The 21623-nt window shown below is 48.0% G+C and overlaps 1 protein-coding gene across 1 annotated transcript in view; it reads right to left on the reverse strand.

Annotated features, from left to right (window-relative positions):
• EFL1 (elongation factor like GTPase 1) overlaps nt 1-21623 on the reverse strand; it is a 115483-nt gene that overhangs the window by 23604 nt on the left and 70256 nt on the right. Inside the window, exons 16-17 of the mRNA XM_032341953.1 lie at nt 7676-7807; nt 3868-4015 (exon numbers count right to left, since the gene is read on the reverse strand). Of these exons, the coding sequence (XP_032197844.1) occupies nt 3868-4015; nt 7676-7807 (280 nt within the window). The remainder of the gene's footprint in view (nt 1-3867; nt 4016-7675; nt 7808-21623) is intronic.

Here is a 21623-nt window from a genome sequence, read left to right on the forward strand (position 1 = left end):
TCTAGTGCATTAAGAACCTCCGCCTTGTTCTTTCTTAATGGGTTTTGGTCATTACTGGCCCTTTGCATTTCCACACAAATTTTAGAATCAACTTCTCAGGCTCTGCAACGTCGACTGGGACTGCTCTGAATATATAATCAGCTTGGGAAAAGCTGACATCATTTTAATACTAAATTTTTAAAGCCATAAAGATGGTACATACCATCATTTGTGTTTTATAGTTTTTTCACAGAAGACCCACAAACGAGTACGTTTTATTCCCGGATATTTGATATTTCTGTTACTGTAAATGGTCACCTTAAAATAATTTTTGTTTTATGTTTGTTAATGGTACACAGAAATGCAATCCATTTTGCCTATTAATCTTGAATAGAGCAACCCTGTTGAATTTACTTACTAATCCTAACAGTTTCTATAGATTCTTCTGGATTCGTCGTACATAATCATGTGCAAATGGTGGTGGTTTTAATTTTTGCTTTTTGCTTCCCACATCCTTTATTTTTTATTCTTTATAGTGCTGTCCAAGACTGAGAGTACAGCACTCCACAGAACCTGTACTGGGGGGTACCTTTTTTTTATTTCTGGTCGCAAAAAGATAGCTCTCAAACATTTCACCCAGTAAGTACATGTTTGCTAGAGTTATTCTGAAGATACTCTTTATCGGTTTAAGGAAATTGCCTTCTATTCTTAGTTTGCTAGGAGTTTTGAGCACGCGTGAATGCTGAATTTTATTAAATGCTTTTTCCTTTGTCCACTGAGAGGATTTCTCTCCTCTTTCTGTTAAATACCTTAATTAACAGAATTATATATATAATTATATATATATAATTAATTATACCTTAATCTGGTAAAGGTACATCTATATATATGTTTTTAATAAAGATTTTATGTATTTGAGAGAGAGAGCAAGCATGAGCAGGGAGAAGGGCAGAGGGAGAAGCAGACTCCCTGCTGAGCAGGGAGCCCAACACGGGACTCAACCCCAGGACCCCAGGATCATGACCTGAGTCGAAGGCAGACACTTACTTAACCAACTGAGCCACCTAGGCACCCTGATTTTTTTTAATGTTATTCCAACTTTGAATTCTTTTCATAGTTATAGGACTATCAGGCTTTCAATTTTCCCACTGGTCAGATTTTTAAGGACTTTGTCCATTTCCTTTAAAATTTATCAATATGAAACTGCTCGGGATATTCTCTTGTTTCTTGGCCCAGGAGAAGCTACCTGGCACCTAATTCATTAAGGTGCCCCGAACTCCAACATGGCATCAGGGCACTTGAGGATGCACTGACTTTTTGTCAACACCAGCTGATGTGGCTCCCTCGGGATCACCGTACAGCATGTGACATAACACTGGCTGACTGGGTCCCGATGGGCCTGTCCACCCTCCTCTTCCGCGCTTGGTCCAGCGGCCTCCCCAGCTAACTGCCCACTCCAGGGGACGAGGGGATTCCTCCCTCTGTGGCCTCCAGGTCTCCTCTCTGACACGGAGGGAGCGCGGTGTGCTTGAGCGTGAGGTCACTCCTGTTGCACCAGGTCACGATGCAAAGGAAATTATTTTTGTTTTGTGTTGAAGGGGAAGGTATCCTCACTTTTAGAAACTGGAATTTTTAGGAAAAGCAAATAACAAACACTTCAGAATTTACCAAGTATCTTCTTGAGCAGTTTATTTATTTTTGAAAAGCAGACAGATTTTTGCTCTTGTTAGCCTCATTCAATGTAAATCTAAATTATTTTCAGGTATTTGGATAGGCTATTTTCTAAAAAGATTTACACAGAGTAATTCCCAAAATAAACTGATTTATTAAAATATTTTAGGGGTATGTTAAGAACATATTTCTAAGAAACTAGTTTCTTTTATTATATATACACTATAGTTTTCTTCCTCCTGAGAGAAAAAAGTACCCATAATGAAAGCCATGAGGAAAAAATGAAAAAGACGAAACAAACATACAAATAAGTAGTAATCAATTAAAACTCATTTTAGGTTAATGGGAAAGCATTATGTGAAATGTAATTCTAAGTGCCAAAAAGCATCTTTTTAAAGAGGAGTTAATGGCCCGAGAAATGTAAGGTTATTTAACATGGATTTTAATTGGCAGCAGAGTGTGAAAAGAGAGAAAATAATTTAGTTCAAAGACCCCAAAAACTAACATAACATTTCAATGGTTTTTAAAAAATCCTCTTGAGAACTGTTCTTATTTTAAAACATACCTTAAAAATGATCCAATTAGTATTACTCTCTAACCAATATTATAACCTTCAGAAATTGTAAGAAAATGGTATCAAACATGGAGGAGACAGAAGAGCTGCCGTCCAGTTTTGCACTAATCATGGCTATAAGACATTTAAAGGAGGAATAAACCACAATGTCATTTTAAACTGAAGCAAAGAGCTCAGAAAACTCCCCCTCCGGCAGGAGTGTCTATAACATTCCACGGACGGTGCTGTTGGGGAGCTGTTCTCACGAATCCATTATCAGCAGCAGTGGGAGGACTGCAGTAGTAGTACTGTAGCAAGAGTATTCAGCAGGAGTATCGCACCAGCAGTGTAGCAGGAGTATTGTAGCACGAGTACCGCAGCAGGAGTACTGTAGCAGGAGTATTGCAGCACGAGTACTGTAGGAGTATTGTAGAAGTACTGTGGCAGAGTACTGCAGCATGAGTACTGCATCAGGAGTACTAAGCACAAGTACTGTAGCAGGAGTATTGCCGGAGTACTGTACACAAGTACTACATCAGGAGTACTGTAGCAGGAGTAGTGCAGAAGTATTGCAGCAGGAGTACTAATTGGTAGTACTATTACCAACACGACTGACTCATCATAAGGATTACATGAGACAAATACCATTTAACACAGTGACTGGCACATCATATTTAGTATATAATTATGTTGGTTATTTATAATGACCATTATAATTATTATGGTCCCCCAAAATTTTAAAATAAGAGGAAGGAAGGCCATTACAAGGCAATTCACCAAAGAAGAAAAATGAATGGCCAATTAAACACAGAAAGAAATGTTCCATTAGTAAGCACAGAAAATGTGTTTATGAACACCTGTTGCCTTCCAGGCGGGGGGAGTGTGTTAAAATAATAACATACAGGGTTGGCAAAATTTGAGAAAAGAAGCACTTTTAAATACTTTCTGCAGGTGTAAACCGTACGGGCCTTTCTTAAGGATAATATAACTCATAAGCCTAAAAAATGCGCCAGCAATATATGGCCCGTGCTGAGCCAGTGCGCCGCCCCCGCGCAGGGTCTGTGTGTGCGGCGTGCACGGAGCAGGCTGCGGGTTCGCGAGCCCACGCGTCACGGACGTGATCTCTGTGCGGTCACGGAATGGCTCTTCTCACCCTTCTGTATCCTCCTAATTGCTCAATAAACACACTGTAGCTTGGGAATAAAGCGGGCGAGCGTTATGGACAAAAGGTGATCCGGGATGCCTATTCTGTGCCAGGTCCCCGTCAGCCCGATGGAGGAACGGAAAGGTCTCCCAAAGGTGCACCTTGTGGAGGTGACCTCGGGAGGGACCGAAGTCCGCCGCAGTCGCGCCTACGATCACAGCGCGGGACTCTGTTCCGCCGACCCGCGTGTGCAGACGCTCACAGGAAGATACTCACATGGGAAGCTATTTCAGGACTCGAGCTTAAAAATGTGCAATTATTCCAGCCCAGAAGTAAATGGGCAGTCATCAAAAACTGAATCTACGACCCAGCAGCACAGTAACAGCTTATGCTCGAGATGGGGCCTTTCGTTTTTCTCCAAAAGCAATCCACGGTCTAAGTTCCACTGGTCCCACCGACCACTGCCCCCTCACCGCCCCCAGCTTGGGGGCAGTGACAGCTCCATCTGCCAGCAACCTACCTTTCTGTCAAGTCGTCCAGGCATCGCTGGAGGTGGACCTCCCCTGCTGTGACTAAAACGTGCTCTCCCGTTTCTTGAATCAGAACCTGGACGCATGGGTCGGCCTGGTTCAGCAGCTTCATTCCTTTGACGAGCTGAGGCATCTCACCTAGGTCAACGAGAAGAAGGCTGACTCAGTACAGCGAGCGGACGGGTCAAACCTCCAGACGATGCCCGTGGCCACCAAGGGGAAAAATACAGTGAAGTGAACTCCTAAAACAACTCCTCCCAATCATGCATCCACGAGAGGAGAACTGTCTCCGCTGACTCACGAGGACACAGAGCGAACACGGGACCCTCAGCACTCACCGTTGGGACCCCAAAGCTGGTCTACGCTGCTTTGTCAAATACTGGGCAAATACAAACTACCACCGTCCTATGTGTGAATCCACCTAATTTTACCACAAACGTCCATGTTCTATATCTATAAACGTAACAGAACTCTCCCCCAGAGAAGAGTTAAAACCAACAAATCAACAAGTAAAAACAAAAAACCACTTCCTGTGGTATTTACTTGAAGAAACTGGTGCCAGGACCACACGTTTAAAAGAATCTCACGAGACTGCTTGAGGGACCTGCGCGTTTCTGGAGAAAGCTGCCCTCCGGGCCAGGGCCACTGTGCGTGTGTGCTTCTGGAACCTTCCACACTCTTGTCTGCCCTTGCTGCTGGCACACAGCTGCTTTTCCCTACAGTCTGTGGTCTGCGTCTCGGGCTCGGCTGCTTCTTCACGCCTTCCTGTGTGCTCAGCAGCTACTGTCCCCTCGGGCGGAGCAAGTCTCTCCTTGATGCTTCAGCAGAGACCCGGCCCTGAAGGCATTTCTGTGCAGCCTGGTTTCACGTCGACATTTGAAGTCCCCACCATCCTCAATGCTTGGTTCTCAACAGGCCAAACAAAGCCACTAAAAAAAGGGAACTCTCTGCCATCAGGGGTTTCGAACTCCAGATCGACCTGTTCATCCGTACCTACTCAGGTCTGAAATAAGGCTTCTCTGGTGACAACTAGCACTTCGTATCAGCTAGCGACGTGCCAGCAAGTACTTCCCAGGTAGGAAGGCGTTAATGATGTGGCTGGATGAGTGTTCTTGTTTTATAGATGAGGACACAGGTACGGAGAAGCTGAGCACTTGTGCCAAGGTCAGAGCGTCTCTGGCTTTGGTGCGTGCGGGACGGGGATCAGCGCCCGCACAGCTCAGGCCGCCAGGAGCCACACGTGGGCTGCACAGGATCAGAGGACCCCCCGGCGCGTGGGGTGGCCACGGGTGGTCTCATTTGCTCCTTTTCAGCATACTGGGGTCTTCCTTTGCCTCAGTAAGTGGATTTACAGATACTACCCAGCGTTAACGAACTCACCCTTCACAGAAATGTTAATGTGGCTGAAAAGCATCTGTGCGAAAAGAGCACTGATAACATGAGTAACACAACACACACAGAGAACAGTAAAATAAGTGAAAAGCTTTTTGTCGGCTCCCCATTTACTAAATTAGCAAGTCCTTAAAAAAAAAAGGCATACACACTTAAATCCCTCTCTCCATGGGAAAGGTGACAGTTCAACAACACGCAAAAGAGAAACTTTCTTAAAACAAAACCTGGAATACAGAGACGACGTTTTGAAATTAAATGTTTGAAAATGTTTATCTATAATGATAGTCATTGGCTGGCAGAAACAGCCTCTATTTAACCTCTTATTAAATCTGGAAGCTGATCTTCCTAACCTGCCTAAAACTCTACCAAATGATCCACTGAAGATTAAAAATCAACATCTTTTAATAATGTAAGAAAGACTGAGATCATGACCAACACTCACCATCTGGATTTCAGGAAACCTCTATATATAAACTGCCACCTGGGTTTGAAGATGGGCCCTGTGAGCTCGCAAAGGCGGTGTCCACCCAGCGGCGCTCGGGGGTGGGGCACTAAGAAGCCTGAGTCCCGGAGGGTGGCCACCCCTGCGGTCGGCAGACACGGCATCCACGGAGAGCGGGGCTCTGCCGGCAGTGGGCAGGGGCACAAGGGACCAGGGCAGAGCAAACTCACAGTAACCACCCCGAGGGCTCCCGGGGGCCAGCACAGCACTAGAAGGATTCCCAGACATTCTCGGTGCGCACCGAGACAGACCTTGCAGTGACACAAGAAGACAGAACCATGTGTAAAGTTAAGACACAGACGTGGGAGCAGGACCCGCAGGAGTATCGTCCAGAACATGCACAGTAAATCTAGCAAAAACAATGTATCTGGTGGGAAAAGGGAGCAGCACTCTTTTTAAAATTATGAAGAGAACTGGGTGCCCCTTCTAAATCATTTTAATTTATTTTTTACAAAGTTCAGAACATTCTAATGAAACACACATGAGGAACACTCTGGCATCCAAGGGATCAGCCCAAGTCCTACTTAGCACATCGCCTCATGTAAGGAGAGGAAGTCAGCCTTACTGAGAGTCTGCTAAGGGCTGGGCCAGGGCCCCGGGAACCCTCTCCTGCTGCCACAGCAGGGGAGAAGTCCCCATGGCTGGGCCAGCAGCACAGGGCAGCCCACGACCACCTGAGCTCAAAACCTGCACATTTCAATGAAAACACTGTGGTCTGAATGAGCAATTCTTTCTTTACTTTCTGTTTTAAACGTTAGGATCTACGTGGAATAGAGAAGAATTAAGTCCTACTAGAAAGGCCTAAGAATGAGCTATGGTTGCCAGACCCAAAGGTCACAACTGCAGCTCAGCTGAACTCCCTGTACTGTGCGTACTTCCGAGGGCTGGAGGCAGCCGGCGACGGCCAGAGCCCGGCCGGCAGAGCAAGGCAAGAGCACGCCAGGAGGACCCAGCATCTTGGACGAGCCCAGACAGGAAGCCGGCGTCAGAGTGAACGGCATGAACCAACGCAGCCACCAGGCGCCGGAGCCTACGGCGACGGCCATTGAGGACGCCTGGCTCCGGGGTCCAGCGGAGGTGGCTGCCGACCAGGACTGAGCCCAAAGGTCAGAGATGCGGTCCTCCGAGTGTCTGCTCTAGGGGGTCTGGGGAGCCTCAGCGCTGAGGCCATCTGGCAGAACATGAGGTCGAGACCAGCTATCGGAAGGCCCCAGCTCCGGGGCGAGGAGGAGTATCTGCGTGCAAGGACAACAGGGCCGTCCTCGGTCCTGACAGAGGCAGAGCTGTCCTCTGGGTCCCTAGAAGCAAGACTGGCAGTGGTTCATGGACCTACCAGTGAGCACTGAGGATACTGGTTAGTGCTGTGTCGGGAAGCGACATACAAGAATCACCGGGGACTGGTGGGGCAGACAGCGTACAGCGAAGACGAGGAACTGATTGCTACGTGATGGGCCCTATGGGGGTGGGGCAGCAAGTGCTTTCTGAAATGGCCGGAAATGCTCCGCGTCTAGATAACCTAGCAAACCTGCCGGACAGCGCGTGATTCTGAAGCAAGAAGCTTGAGCTACGATCCTAAAACCATCACATGAAACAGGAGCTTTGCTGGGGGACCGCTCCGTGCCAGGGCTGTGGGGGAGGCAGAGAGGCCCTGGTCTCTGCCCTGAACAAGGACCCAGCTTCCCAGGAGCACAGGCGCCTAACCACCCCGCTCCTGAGGCAAGCTCAGACTCCCTCTGGCCAGAGGGTGGTACATAGCGCCTCCTGGCGGGGCGATCGCTCCCATCACACCCGGATGAAAACCCGCCGCACAACGCTGGTGGAGACAGTGAGGAACCAAGTACGAAACGCACACATGGATAAGGTGTCCTGAACATCACGGGCTCTGAAAAATGAAGTCGCCTTACTTGGGTGTTTTGGTTCAACAGCAACCCTCACGATCGGGGTGGCCTCGAAGTTGAGCGGTATGAACGGTGGGCAGGACGGCACGCTGCACAGAGTCGCCGACTTGAGCACGAAGTCCTGAAGGCCCCCTATGCCTGCAGGAAGGAAAAGATCTGGGCAGTCAGTAAGGGGTGATCAACTCAGAATTTGCGTTAGAAAAATAAGACAATCAACTCAGCGTACATGTCATGGAGGAAAAACACTTGCAAATGTGGCAAGGAACGAGGCAGAACTGCACCACTGGGTGCGATTTCGTTGCCGTTAAAAAGACAGGAATTCTGTGGCCTATGGTTTCGCAGATGCACAAATCACATGGTTACACCAAACCGGGCTAACACAGTCTGACTGTGATCGCAGAGATGAGCATGTATATGTGTGTCCGAAAGTCTTATTTTTTAATTGTAACTCTCAGTTTTTAAAATACATGAGTTTGGGGGCGCCTGGGTGGCTCAGTGGGTTAAAGCCTCTGCCTTTGGCTCAGGTCATGATCTCAGGATCCTGGGATTGAGCCCCACATCGGGCTCTCTGCTCGGCAGGGAGCCTGCTTCCTCCTCTCTCTCTGCCTGCCTCTCTGCCTCCTTGTGATCTCTGTCTGTCAAATAAATAAATAAAATCTTTAAAAAAATTACATGAGTTTGATGAAGATGAATCTCTCTTTTCCCCAAATACTCGCATAGATGTCAAGGGCATTTAGAGATGTCAAGTTTGAGGCTGCTCCAGGGTACCCCACCCAAACCACCCTTCATACCACCCCAGTGTTAGAAGAGGACGCCGGCCTCCCTCCTGCTCCCCACTGCGGGCTCCTGCAGTCGGCTGCCTAAGACCCTCCAGGAGGGTGCCGGTCTCTGAGCTGATGGGAGCACAGGAGATCCAAAGATGCGCACCAAGCTGCGCTCCCCCAGTACAAGCAGACAACGTTTTAGAAGACATCAAGTAACACACATGAAGCCATTTTTGTGCTTCTGAGCTAAGGTAAAGATTAGGGAGGGCATGTCAGGGGAGGCTGTCCGCTCAAGGGGAAGGGGACATTCTATCAGCATTCCATTGTCCATTTTGAACTCAGAAACAACTAAGGAAAGGAAACAACGCTGCTGCCTTCGGCGGACACCCTGATGTAAAGGTACCTGGGTGACGGACGCTACACAACCCAGCGCTCAGCCTGGGAGGGGAACTGAAACAAGCTTCCGGCACACAAGCTCAGGAGTCCGCAGCCAGGTCTGCTGCTGCGACCACACAGCGTGGCCGGACCTCTGCCGTCCCCCACCGAACACCGCCAGAATTCACCACCTGACCGCGCTAAGGGCGAGCTCCAACCACAAGGAAACCTCCCTTCCATCACGCTGACACCAGTCTTCAACCCATGGCCACACATGCCCAGTTCGGCTCTCCAGAAGGTCCTCCCAAGATGCACCTCCACGTTCGCCGACCACCCTCGGGAGTCTGAAGCCATCTGTTGGAGCCTCACACTAAACATCATTAGCTCCTTTAACTGTTCAGCTTGACATGATTTCTAGACCTTTCTTGTGCAGGGGACCCTCGCCAGACTGAGGTTTCCAAGGTACGAAATTCAGTCCCTGTGCTTCCCTGTATTTATTTGGTCAAGGTATAACTTCATCACCGCACCTCTTGGCCCAGCACCCAGAAAGGTCTATACCAGCCCTGGCTTCTTGCTACGTCCCCCACTGGTACATGACGACGGAACAGATCCAGGGCTACCCCAGTTTCCTCTAAGTCCACTAGGAATCACATCATCTCTCCTGAGGCCAGACCCCACATCCCATTCGACCAGCAGACACGTCTTTCTTGCACACATCGCACGTGGTTTCGACGGGGTAAGAGAGGCCAGTCCGTCCTTTCTCTCACCAGGAACGTGGGCTGCAGACGGTCAGCATATCGGGAACACTGTCTGTCTGGACGTCTGGGCTACATTCTGCTACTCCAATTACCAAATCTATTCTTGCTACTTAGGTATGTCCAGATTTGTCAACATGATTATAACTCCCCTGAAAACAGAAAAAAGTCAATACCACAGTATTCCTAGTCAAGATAAAGGATTTCTAGAAAAAGCAATGTTCTAAACAGAGTAAAAAAATCTATCACCTGCACTACGAGTCACCATTTTCACTTATTTTAAAATAAAATCTTAAAGTCTAAGAAAGGAAACATTGAGGTTATTTGGGTGAATCACACACACACACAAAAAAGATTTAAAAATCACTTTGAGAATTTCTTGAAATACTATCAGATAATTACTAAGCAGACAACCTAATATTTATGTATTTATGCAAAACACAGTTTAAAAGAAGCTTTTTTGTTTTCAAATGCTATGAAGTATAATTTTTTTTTAAAAAGTACACCCAGAATCACACTGTCCTAAGACTATCACTGTTTCCATTTTGATATATTTCCCTCTTAACCCGCCCCCACAGTCACACATAATGTACCATCACAACATCCACAGAACTTTTATCCTTTCTCTTTTACGTTGCTCTAGTCACATTGATAACAATTCTGGAGGAACACTGTCTTCACAGAAAGGACATCTGCTAAGGCATTTTTCAAGTGGGACTGATGGGCGGTAAAGGACGTGTTCTCTCAAGACAATCATTTCATAATTTCTGGGACAGAACAAGTAACAGTTTGGAAAAAAAAATCATAAATTAGCATGCCATTGATTTGGTTGAAGGACTAAGAAGAGGACAAGCTTTTTTTTTTTTTTTTAATATTTATTTTAAAAGGCATGAGATCTAAATATAAGAGAGAGGGAAAACCCGGCTGAGGAAACAGGAACACGCAGTAGCACCCGGAACGCCAGCTTATCTCTGTAGGAACATCGGTAAGTGTCATTTGGTCAAAGAGAAATGATCTAAGTCCTCTCTGGTCCCCACTCTTCCCTCCACGAGTGCGCTCAGATATGGGGAGCGGGTGAGGTCTGGCTCCCAGGCTGGCGTGACGGGTAACCATACCCAAGAAAGCACTGAGCCCTGCTCCGTGTCCGCACGCCTTCGCCTGGCCAGCCCGGCACCCCCTCAAAGTCTCCTTCCTCAAAGAGCAGCACTGTACAAACACTGTTGGGACCCAATTTTTTCCCAGGCTCTCTCTAATGTTCCCTTTAGAAAGTATTTCAGAAACAATATCAAGGAGCAGCTTTTAAGATCTAAGACTGGAAATACGGAGCCTAAGAGACAGAAGGCCCTTTGCTGACAATGTTCTACTCTGAACAACTCCCCAAGTACACAGGCCAAACGCATCTAGGACGAGGCACAACGGCGGCCGGGAAGATGGTGAAACTGTCGTGGAGTCCCACCACCGCGGCCTGAGGACCGAGCCCTCCGCCCATCTGGACGGTACTATGCTCTGGAAAGTCTGGATTCTAATGTGCACTTTCGATGCTGGTATAAAAATGGTACTGGAACTTAAAACATACACACACACATGCACACACTTTGTGGCAATACATGTCAACGCTCTAGCTAGAATACGGTTTCCTAACTGCCGCGGTTTCATTTCAAGCCAACGTTAACCTCACTGCTCAGGAACCATCACCTCCTAGTCCTCCTCATCTGCTGACTCTGCTTGATGGAACAGCTTCCTTCAAACCCCGCAGTAAAGGCAAGTTCTACACCGCAGATGCCGGCAGAGCCTCAGGCCTGTCAGAGCCGTGGACGTGACCTCCGGAGGGACCCAAGGATTTAGAGTCGTGCTGCTGAGCCTTGAACAGCACAGGGTTCGGGGCACCAGCTCCTGCGCAGTTGAAAATCCACGTGTGACTCGGACTCCCCCTAAACAAAATCACTAACAGCCCGCTGTCGGCCAGAAGCCCCACTGAGAACATGCTCAGCTGATTAACATGTATTCCGTGTGTTTCGTGTATTCCACACCACATTCCTACACGAGAGTGAGCCAGAGAAAAGGTCATTAAGAAAACCATAAGAGAAAATATATTCACAGCATCGTGCTTCATTTACTGGAAAAAGTCCACCTAGAAGTAGACCCACGCAGAGCAAACCTGTATTGTTCAAGGATCAAAGGGATAAAATTTTTTTTCAAGTACAGGTTTCCAGAGTGGCGCGAGTCTAGAGAAGCCTAGGTTTTGGAAGGCAGGCCTGTCTCTGGGCACCAAAGCCATCTCGTCTGCCTGAAGTCTGCTGCCCTGACCTCGGATCTCTCAACAGAACTCTGACACCGCCCCCTTTGTCTCAACTACGGAGGCCATCACAGGGCATCACGCACTTCGTGACTTATCACGAAGGGACGTGGGCACTTAGGTACATGAATGCTAAATCATGTTATGCTAATTCATGTTATGAATCGCGCACCTTTCCCAGGCCTCCTTGGCTGATATAATAAATAGCTCCAACGTGGACCAATATTGCGTAGCTGAGGTTTTCAGAGATCAGTCAGGTTTCCCCGGTGCGCTACCCAATCCATTAAATCCACTGCCCTTAACCTTCTTGGTGCTACAAGAGGCCCCGGGGAAAATCTTACAACAGTGACATCATCGGGTCAGAATTTTTTCTTCTCACAGGGACAGATGGAGCTCATAACCAGTTAATAATAGTTCTTAGGCAAGTTACATCAAGATGGGGGGCCTTATTCTTAGAAGAGAGACTACAGTAAGGAGAAAAATGAATTCTCAGAGGAATCAAAAATACTTATTTTGGGGATGTGTGGGCTTGCTGTCCTTGCCTGTGCTAGAGAACAGGCAGGAATCTGCCCTGCAGCGTTCTGCATCCGGCAGCAGTGATAACGGGGTGTCAGGATGGAGTCTCAAATTATGCCCCAAGAAGCAGTCCTAATGGAGCCAGACCACCTCTGCTCTGGCAGGAACAGACGACACCGTACAGCCCAGCTCTCACCCAGGGAATGACATGGGCAGGGAGGTCCAGGATTAAAATAAGAGAAGAAGGGTGCCTGGTGGCTCAGTCAGTTAAACCTCTGCTTTCGGCTCAGGTCATGATCCCACGGTCCTGGGATTGAACCCCACACCAGGCTCTCTGCTCAGCAGGAAGCCTGCTTCTTTCTTTCTCCCTCTGCCCCCTACCCCACTTGTGGGGTTTTTTCCCTTTCTAATAAATAAATAAATAAAATATTTAAAAAAAGAAAAAATAAAATAGTGGAAGAAACTCCATCTTGGGCCTGGAAGTGGAACAGATCACTAAATGCTGCCTAATATCCTACCTCAGAGCAAATAAAAAGTTAAAAAAAAGAAAAAAAAAAAGGCCCTTCGGTTATCTCTTGGTGTGTTATACAGGATAAAAAGGAGTCTCCAGAGGCTAGCCCTAGGCAAAGGAGGCAGCACATAATTAATTAATTAATTAATTAATTAAATTTTTAAAAAAGATTTTATTTATTTATTTGACAGAGAGCACAAGCAGGCAGAGAGGCAGGCAGAGAGAGAGGGAAGCAGGCTCCCTGCTGAGCAAAGAGCCTGATGCGGGGCTTGATCCCAGGACCCTGAGATCATGACCCGAGCCCAAGGCAGAGGCTCAACCCACCGAGCCACCCAGGCGCCCCACATAATTAATTTATTAAAAAATAATGTTTCCTACTGGAGCAAAAATTGGTGTGAAGGGCTGAGGAGAACAGGACAGTGGGGAGAGGAATCCCAGGCCAGGGACCCAGCGCACAAAGCCCCAGAGTGTTCTGGGAGCTGGGGGACATGCAGGGCGGCCGCGGCACAGGGGGATGACGAGGACGGTGGGCGGGGCAGAAAGGAGGCCAGTGGGACACACACAGGGCATCTGGGGACTCAGGTGCCACATCACGCCTGGACTTTCCACGGAGGGCAGATGCGGGTGAGCCAGACCCAAAGCGGAGCCGGCAGCCTTGGCCGTGACCTCGGAGCCGTGAAGAAGGGACGGAGCTAAGATCCAGATTTCAGATCCGGATTTCAGACTTGGACAACTCAGCAGAGGATTACCTGTTCAAAGCATTTCTCTACCCTCCTTTCGGGTTCCCAGGTGTTCCTGTCATTCGTGTATGTTCTTCACGGGATAAACCCTGTGATTCATCACATTTTCCCCTCCAGACTGTGGTTTCTCTTTCCATTTTGTGTCTCTTTTTGTCTGATACCCTTTCTGAGCCTTTTTTGGTATGGGGAGCTAAGATTAAAAGCGTAGAAAAGTTGTGCTTTCAAAAAACTAATAAATATTTATTAACTTTCTGTTGATGATTCAACTTTCTTTTTGATGATTTCGTTTTAAGGGCGGGGCACACGCAGGCACTTCCTGAGGTTTTTTCAATGAACACATGACCATGAGCACAGTTCTGTCCTCAGAGCTTAAAATCCAGATAGGGACAAAGGAAACCATGACAATACACGGTGATAAGCATCACAAGGAGAGAAGCAGGAGGTTTGTTCATCCGAGAGAGAGAGAGAGAGAGAGAGAGAGAGAGAGACTGACTGCCCGGGTGTGGGGGACTGGTCACCACCCGCCGAGGCCCTGCGGGCAAGTAGAACAGCACAGCCATTTTCAGCCTCAGGGACCCTGCAAAGTGTTTATGGTAGTTGTTTTATTAATAAAGTTGGTGACCAATTCGGGGATTTTTCTGGTGTATGGTATGAATTGCTTACTTAATTTTGTATATATACTACTAGCTGGTCAACTGTAAAGATCCCTTGGAGGCACAAAATTCATATTCATAGTCAGATGTACGTATGAGCTTTGTATCCTGGCCCGCTGACCTACATTTGTATTTTACATAGTAATACAGTTTTACAGGCTGCTCCTCTGAGATACGTTTCAACTCAAATGATTTAAGTAAAGCACAAAGCACAAAATGGCTAGCAGAGTTTAAAACACTGGAAATGTTTCCAGGTTAAAAGAAAGAAAAGAGATACAGCTTTACACAACCAGGAAGTTAAAACCGGATTTCTTTTTATATTTGAACTCGAAATATTTCCAATTAAAGGCAGGAAGTGGAGTCACATTGGATGAAATGGCAACTTTGTCACAGGCGCACAACAGATCCTGGTTGAACTGATCCAAGGAAGAAAATGGGGGACAGCCAGGATGCATGTGAGGCCAGAGAAGAGCGTCCCTAGCTCTGCACTGCGGGTCACATTAAAGATAGTAAGCGAGGGTCCACTCCTATATCCTTTCTCGGGACAGCAACGCAACTGAAGGAAAACAAAGGTACAGACAGCGTAGCCACGGCGGTGTGTCTGATTACACGGCAGAGAAAACACACGAAGAGCCTAGAACCACGTATGTGGGAATCTGGATGTGACTGAGGGGCGGCACTGGGGGAGGGAGGGACCACTGGGACAATTAGCTAACGACCCGGAAACGATAGTATGCACACCTCTACCATGCAGCACACACAGTAACAAATTTCACAGGGATCAAAGAGCTGAGAGTAAAACAAAAACCAACAGCACAAATCACAAGATGACACACGGAAGACTGGCAACTATTAGTATTAGTGCTGATCACAAAAATGCCAAAAATTAAAGGTTACAAAATATTTTCAGTGTTTGAAAGACAAAGGATTAGTAAACATAATATATAAAGAACTAGCACAAATCATCGAGAAAGACAGGCAACCCCTTAGCAATATGGGCAAGGAACACCAGCAGTTCCAAGAGAAGACCGAAAGAAAAGGAAGCCCCGAACAATAGGAAAACGTATAAAAAAGAATCTTAATCTAAATAATAACAAGGTAAATGCAAATTAGGACAAAGAGATGGTATTTCACAAATACAAGTGTTGTGTAAGTCCAAAGAGAGCCTGGGTTTAGTAAAGAAGTGCAGAAAAGAGTAGATCTTCTATACTGGAGACAGAAATGATGGTCACGACCCTATAGAGTAGGTCTTCTATACTGGAGACAGAAATAAACAACTGTGCATGTTCAGCAAAGGACAGCTGGACAGTGCAACTCGCCAGCCTGACTCCAGCTGTAAACCCTCGTCCAGTGCTGGCAACAGGCACACCTGTGCACCCGCAGCATCCCACAAGCAGTAATACGACTCCAGGGGGACACACCCAGGCTATTTGGTCTCTCCTGGACACACTTCGGGTTGGGGCCTACTGCTGGCATTCAGCGGGCAGGGTCGGGGCCCAGGGCCTTGCAATGTGCACAAACATCTCCCTCAAGAAATTCCCCCAGGTCACACAGCTTCTGAGTGTTCTGCTGGACACACCTGTTTCTAATGATCTGATCTTACATCTAACTCTCTTTTAATAACAAAGTACTTTCTTCACAATTAAATATACTTCAAGTTTTCAGGAATTCTGTTCTGAAAATGAGCTGTTCACCGTATCAGGGACAGCCACTCTCGGCCTGAGTCATCAGTAGCACACACGCACCTGCCTCTAGCCGCGCCTGCCACCGCCACGCTCCCAGTGACTGCGAGCCGCTGACTTGAGGACGCCATTGGTGTGCTAAACCGGAGCATTTGCACGCTACGATGCACTTAATATCACTGTGGATCATTTTTCTCTTTTATTTATCTTCCCATCACAGCAAAGGTAACTTTATTGATGTTTTTGAAATTAGGTAAGCAGGGAGATTATCTTTGAATTTCATTTCTAGGTGGATGTTCATTACATTGTATGTTATTTTTATGATTATAATTTTTTTCAATCAGAAGATTATAAAAACAAAAACAAAAACAGCCTTCAGTTGCTTCTGTGCCTTCAATGCTTGCCCTGTCTGACCACACAGCAAGAGGCCCTGCGATCACCCTGCATATGTGTTACATCGGCATCAGCTGGTTTAGACGCTAAAAACTAAAACCTTGCTCTCACCCCCAGACCGCCAGACTTGGATTTCCCTGGTGCCTGGTGTCCGCTGAGGGAGTTTTGGATTCCTATCTGATCGGGGGCTGGAATGTTTCTTGAGGTTAATCAAGGTTCTGAGAGCGAGGCGTCTGACAGCTGCGCACTGGAGGCCCCTGTTCACTCTTAGTTCCATGAAGACCCTCATCTCCAGATCCCCTCACGGGCCATCCGGGCATTAGATGTGGGCCTGCGTCACCGGACTCCGCCCCTCTGGCCTCTACCATTCGTCATGATCACCTTTCCGGTGGTTAATATTTTCTTCAAAGTCAATTTAGTAATTGTAGAATTTAGAGGGTCCCACAGAACCTTACAATCTCATATATCGTGATTTATTTAGGAGGAGAGCTCAACACAGTTGGGAAAGGAACGTTCCATATAATTTCTGCCCATTTTAGACTTATATCAATAAGCATCTGCTGACCACCTAGGTTTGCAGGTCTGTGTCAGCCACCATGGAGGAGACAGAAACGAAGACCAAGACCCCACATTCAGTCTTCTCAAGTTTTGTTCCTGTAGGTGCCCCTAGAGCATTCTGAAAGCTCAGTCACGTTATCCAGTCCCTCAGCCCTGGAGACTACGGCTACGTGTCCACGTCCTGAGGAAACATGGTTACCAGGGCACAGAATAAACCCACCAGACGCCAGAAGAAAGGTCATTCCTAAGAAGAAAAGGAAAACACTAGAACTTAACTGGACTTTAAACAAGCACAGGTTATCCGAGCGCAAGCCAGTACTTCTGCCAGTTCACGCAGCTTTCAAAGCTGTTGTGCCCATGGACTGATCCCTCTGTGGATGAATGAAAAAAGAATGTGTCTTTAAACGTTAGTGAGGCTCACATTATAGTAGTAGCGGGATTTAAGTTTACAAGAAATGAAAGCAGTTGGTTGGTACTGCTGTAGCATCAACTCCCCCAATAAAGGACAAGGAATCGGTACTGGAGGCTGGATTGATAGGAGACTCTACTGAAAAAGAAGTGCAAGTAAGTAAAGATGGGGCCCCGAACTGATGCACCCTTTCTCATTTGCTGCCCTCCTGTAAACGAGAGGTCAGTAAAATCTCCACGACGTAGCAGTTTTCATCACTAGTAAGAACATCCCACATGTCTAGCAATATGCTAAACACACTGTTTTTGGCAATAAAATACCATACGATAAATCAAATTTTGAAGACCACTTAGACCCAGATAGAGCGGAATCCAAAATCCTATGCAGAAAAGATGATATGAACAGAAGAGAAAATATAACTAAAGATGAAACCTGGAATAGTAGCATCACTGGGATTATGAATGATTATTTTAAAAAAGAAAAGATTGCAATTTGACCATGAAAATTTTTAGACACAGGCTACAAGAACTCCGGAGATTTTTTTTGGTTTTTGTTTTCTTAAGAGCTGTCATTAACAGAATAAAGTCAACATAAACCGTATAAACTGATGTAAGGCAGAGGGGACACCGCGAGGCACTGAGGGAGGGTCTCATAATGACTCTAGTCACTGGCCTATCCGCCCAGAAAGAAACAACCCACCTGGCTCCCGCCTCACACATTTTACAACCAACTGCAGACGGATCACAAGTCTTAATCTCATAAATAGAACAAAGAAACTTATAGAAAAAAAAGACAGAATTTCCCATTACCTTGGAGCAAGCAGATTTCTGGAAAAGGGCACAAAAAGCAGTAATCATAAAAAATTGATAAGTATTACACTATATTAGAGTTAGAAGCTGTGGTTTGCCAAAAGACACTGTTAGAGAGCAGAAGGTCACTCCCCAAGCGGGAAAAAATATCTCCAATAAATATATCCAAGCAGGGACTTTCATGCAGATATATAAAGAATGCGTACAAATCAATATAAAAGGAGAGAACCTTAAAAAAAAGCAGCAAACACTTAACAGGCATTTCATAAGTAGGTAAAAATCAATGGTCAATAAATAAATGAAAAGGAACTGAAATTCACTAGTCATCGGGGAACGACGTAAGATACTCCCCCCCACGCCAGAGTGGCCGGTGAGAGACAAAACAGACACTGGCAAAGGCAGGAGCCACCAGAGTGTTCAGCGAGCTCCTGGCGGAAGCAGAAACCGGTACCTTCACAGAGTCTGTGCCTACGCCCACCCGACCACACAGCAACGTCCTTCCCAACAGAGGGTGATCCAGTATCCAGGAGGAGATGTGCGGGGAATGTTCAAAGCAACAGCATCCACAGAGCCGCACGCTGGAGCCAAACTCACCATCCGCCAGCCGAAGAGGAGGTGCGCGCCGCTGCAGTCCAGCAGACAGCAAGGGCAGACCCAGCGACGCTCACCACCAGCAGGCCCGACACGCGTGGACACGCTCTACAATTCACCTTCACGACGCTTAACAGCAGGTAAAATGAATCTATGACGTGAGAAGCCAGGACGGCAGCTACCCCTAGGGGTGGGTGTGGCGGGGGGGCAGGAACCGGATGGGCACTCCGCTTCTGGGATGCCGGTGGTGTTCCGTGCCTCAATCCGGAAGCTAGTAGCACTGGCATGTTTGCAGTTTAGGAACACCTATCAAGCTGTGGTTTCCTCTATGCCTATGATGCACCCAGGAAGATTTACTTAAAAACGCTATTTGACACAAATTATGGGTACTCCAGGTGCTTCTGAGTCTTCCAGGGACGCTACAACTCAGCTGATGAGGATGAACCATTTCAGAGCCGTCACAAAGGAACCAGCCGCCAGAGAAAGAATGCATGGCCTGTTGCCTTGCCCCTCTTCCTGCCACATCGTCCAATGACCAATGAAATGCGTGTCCCAGTGCAACGTTCTTACACAGACTCTGGACTCTGTCCTTGAGCAGATGACTTCCTTATTCCAATGGGAGCAGCCTCCGACTGCGGCCATCTGTCGACCCTCTGGCCATCACTGACACTATGTCTATGTCCACACTCTGGCTCCTGACCCTCTGTGGTCCGTGCAGAGGCCAGTCCTTCTGGATTCCCACTGGTAGATGCTCAAAACAGCTTTGAAAACTATTCTTTGGGTTTTGGTGTGTTTTATTTTTCAGGAAAACAAGACAATTCCTAGCAAACATCACACGCTTCTGTACCTCTATCTATTTATAAATAAAATCCAACATGTTACCCAGAGAGTTTCTGAGCATCTCCTTCCGCTCTCCCCAGCTACCGGCGCTGACATCTAGACACCATTAGAGTAAGGCGATCTCAGTTACATCATGGCAAGCAGAAAAACAGAACAAGTGCTGCAGAAAGTAGGTCAGCAAAATAACGTCAGAGTCATTTCAAGTGGATTATTTCCATCATATGGTCCATGGTGGCCTTGTGTATGGGGGTCTCCAGACAAAGACCCCAGCAGTACCACGGTGAGTACGACGATCACTTCTAACTGACCCCAAAGAGGAGACCCATAAAAAAGGATGTCAGGAGAACCTCCCTTCCTCTCCCAGGGCCCGGGTGTGTTTTCTCAAACCCCCACAAGTGTCCTTCTGACTTACCAACAGGCCCTATCCCTAGTGAACCCTGTCACCAACCAGACAGTTCCCGGCACCGCGTCACAGAAGTGCTGATGGAGTGTCTGTGAAGAAGCCTTCCTGGGATGGACTTGGGCAAACCACTCTCAGGCCCCCCTGCCCACGAGCGGGGTCAGATGAGCCATAACCAGACCCCACCGACAGGTTTCCGTTCATTCACAAATGGCCGACTCTACACAAACTCAGCACTGGATTTTGCCCTGAATGTAATGGACATGACAGAAAGATCTCCAGGTGCCCAAGAAGACTCGAGTTAATCTGCTTTCCTGCATTATGCATCAAGGCCAGGAAAACCATCCTTAAAGCCACTGAACATCATTTCAGATACAGTCTGTGGCTCTACCTGAACACGGGAAGGAAATGACCGCCTGCTTCGTGTCAGCTTCCTGACAACCATCAGATCGCGCCTCCTCCCTGACGACAGAGAAAGTCGCAGGGAACCATGGCACACGCAGCCGCAGAGGGACCTCGACGGCCTCTGTGCTTCCAAACAACCGGCTGCACGTGGGGCCTCCTCCGAACCATCCTGGGGACGGGGCACTCACAGCAGCCCGTGTCCCCGCCGAGCAGCAGGGCTTCTAACTTGTGTGAGTGTGTGCAGTTCCCGGCTTCATCATGAACACTCGGGGCTGGACACGCACACGGAGGTCACGTGGCCTCCGCGTGCTGGGCTCTCCTGGCTTCTCGGGCTGGACTCAGATCGCGCTCCTCCTCAGTAACGCCGCTGCCTCTACTTTCCCTTCCGGAGTCACACAGGCCTCCCCACACCAGGGAGCTGGCAGTCACGTCCTCCCAGCACCTCTGTCTTCAGAACCCCCTCTCGAAACACCCAACTCTCTCCATTTCCGGGCCCATTTCTAGGCGGTTGTTTGTGTGAAAAGGTTCCCGGCTTGTGCTGAGCACGGGTCCGCCAGGAGCCAGCGGTCTGAGGTGGCCTCTCCGCCACGAAGCACAGGGCGGCTCACAAGGGAGCGGGTCCCCACAAGGATCACCCATATCCGAAGGATTATTCTGTCAGCAGAAGCAAGGACCGAGTCCATCCAGAGGTGGCGGAAGAGGATGGCATCTTTTGTGGGTACGAAAGACAAGGAGTCAAGACACGGTGCGAGGTCAGATGTAAGGAACACAGCAGTCACCTAGTGACGGCAGGGCCGGCCCACGTGGGAGGGAAGCCGGGCACCCGCCCCCACGACTGGGCTGCAGCTCCCGGGCACAGGGCAGTTTTAAAGGACACAGGCCGCAAAGGCCATCAGTGAGGTCTGCGGATGGCCATGATCACCCGGTGGGGGCGGGAGCCTGGTGCAGCCCAGGTAAGGCGCACACAAGGTCCGCAGGGGAAGCGGCAGCCCCAAGCGGGGCCCGTCCCAGGAAATTTACTGGACAGAGAAGCACTTCGGCTGAATTCTAGGCGAGGCCTGAAAAGGATCAATTTCTGAAATGTGGGGAGAAAGAAAGGTTGATCATCACATTTTATAGTCATTCTGTCCCTTCTTTAGTAACACCAAGTGCTGGCTATGCCTGGCTGTGCGCCTGAGTCTCGAGGCCCCGGGGTTAGAACGGGTTCCGCGGGGAGGCTGGCTTCCCGGTATGCAGCGCTCGCCGGCTCCTTCCACG

This window comes from Mustela erminea, chromosome 5 (assembly GCF_009829155.1).
Source record: "Mustela erminea isolate mMusErm1 chromosome 5, mMusErm1.Pri, whole genome shotgun sequence".
NCBI lineage: Eukaryota > Metazoa > Chordata > Mammalia > Carnivora > Mustelidae > Mustela > Mustela erminea.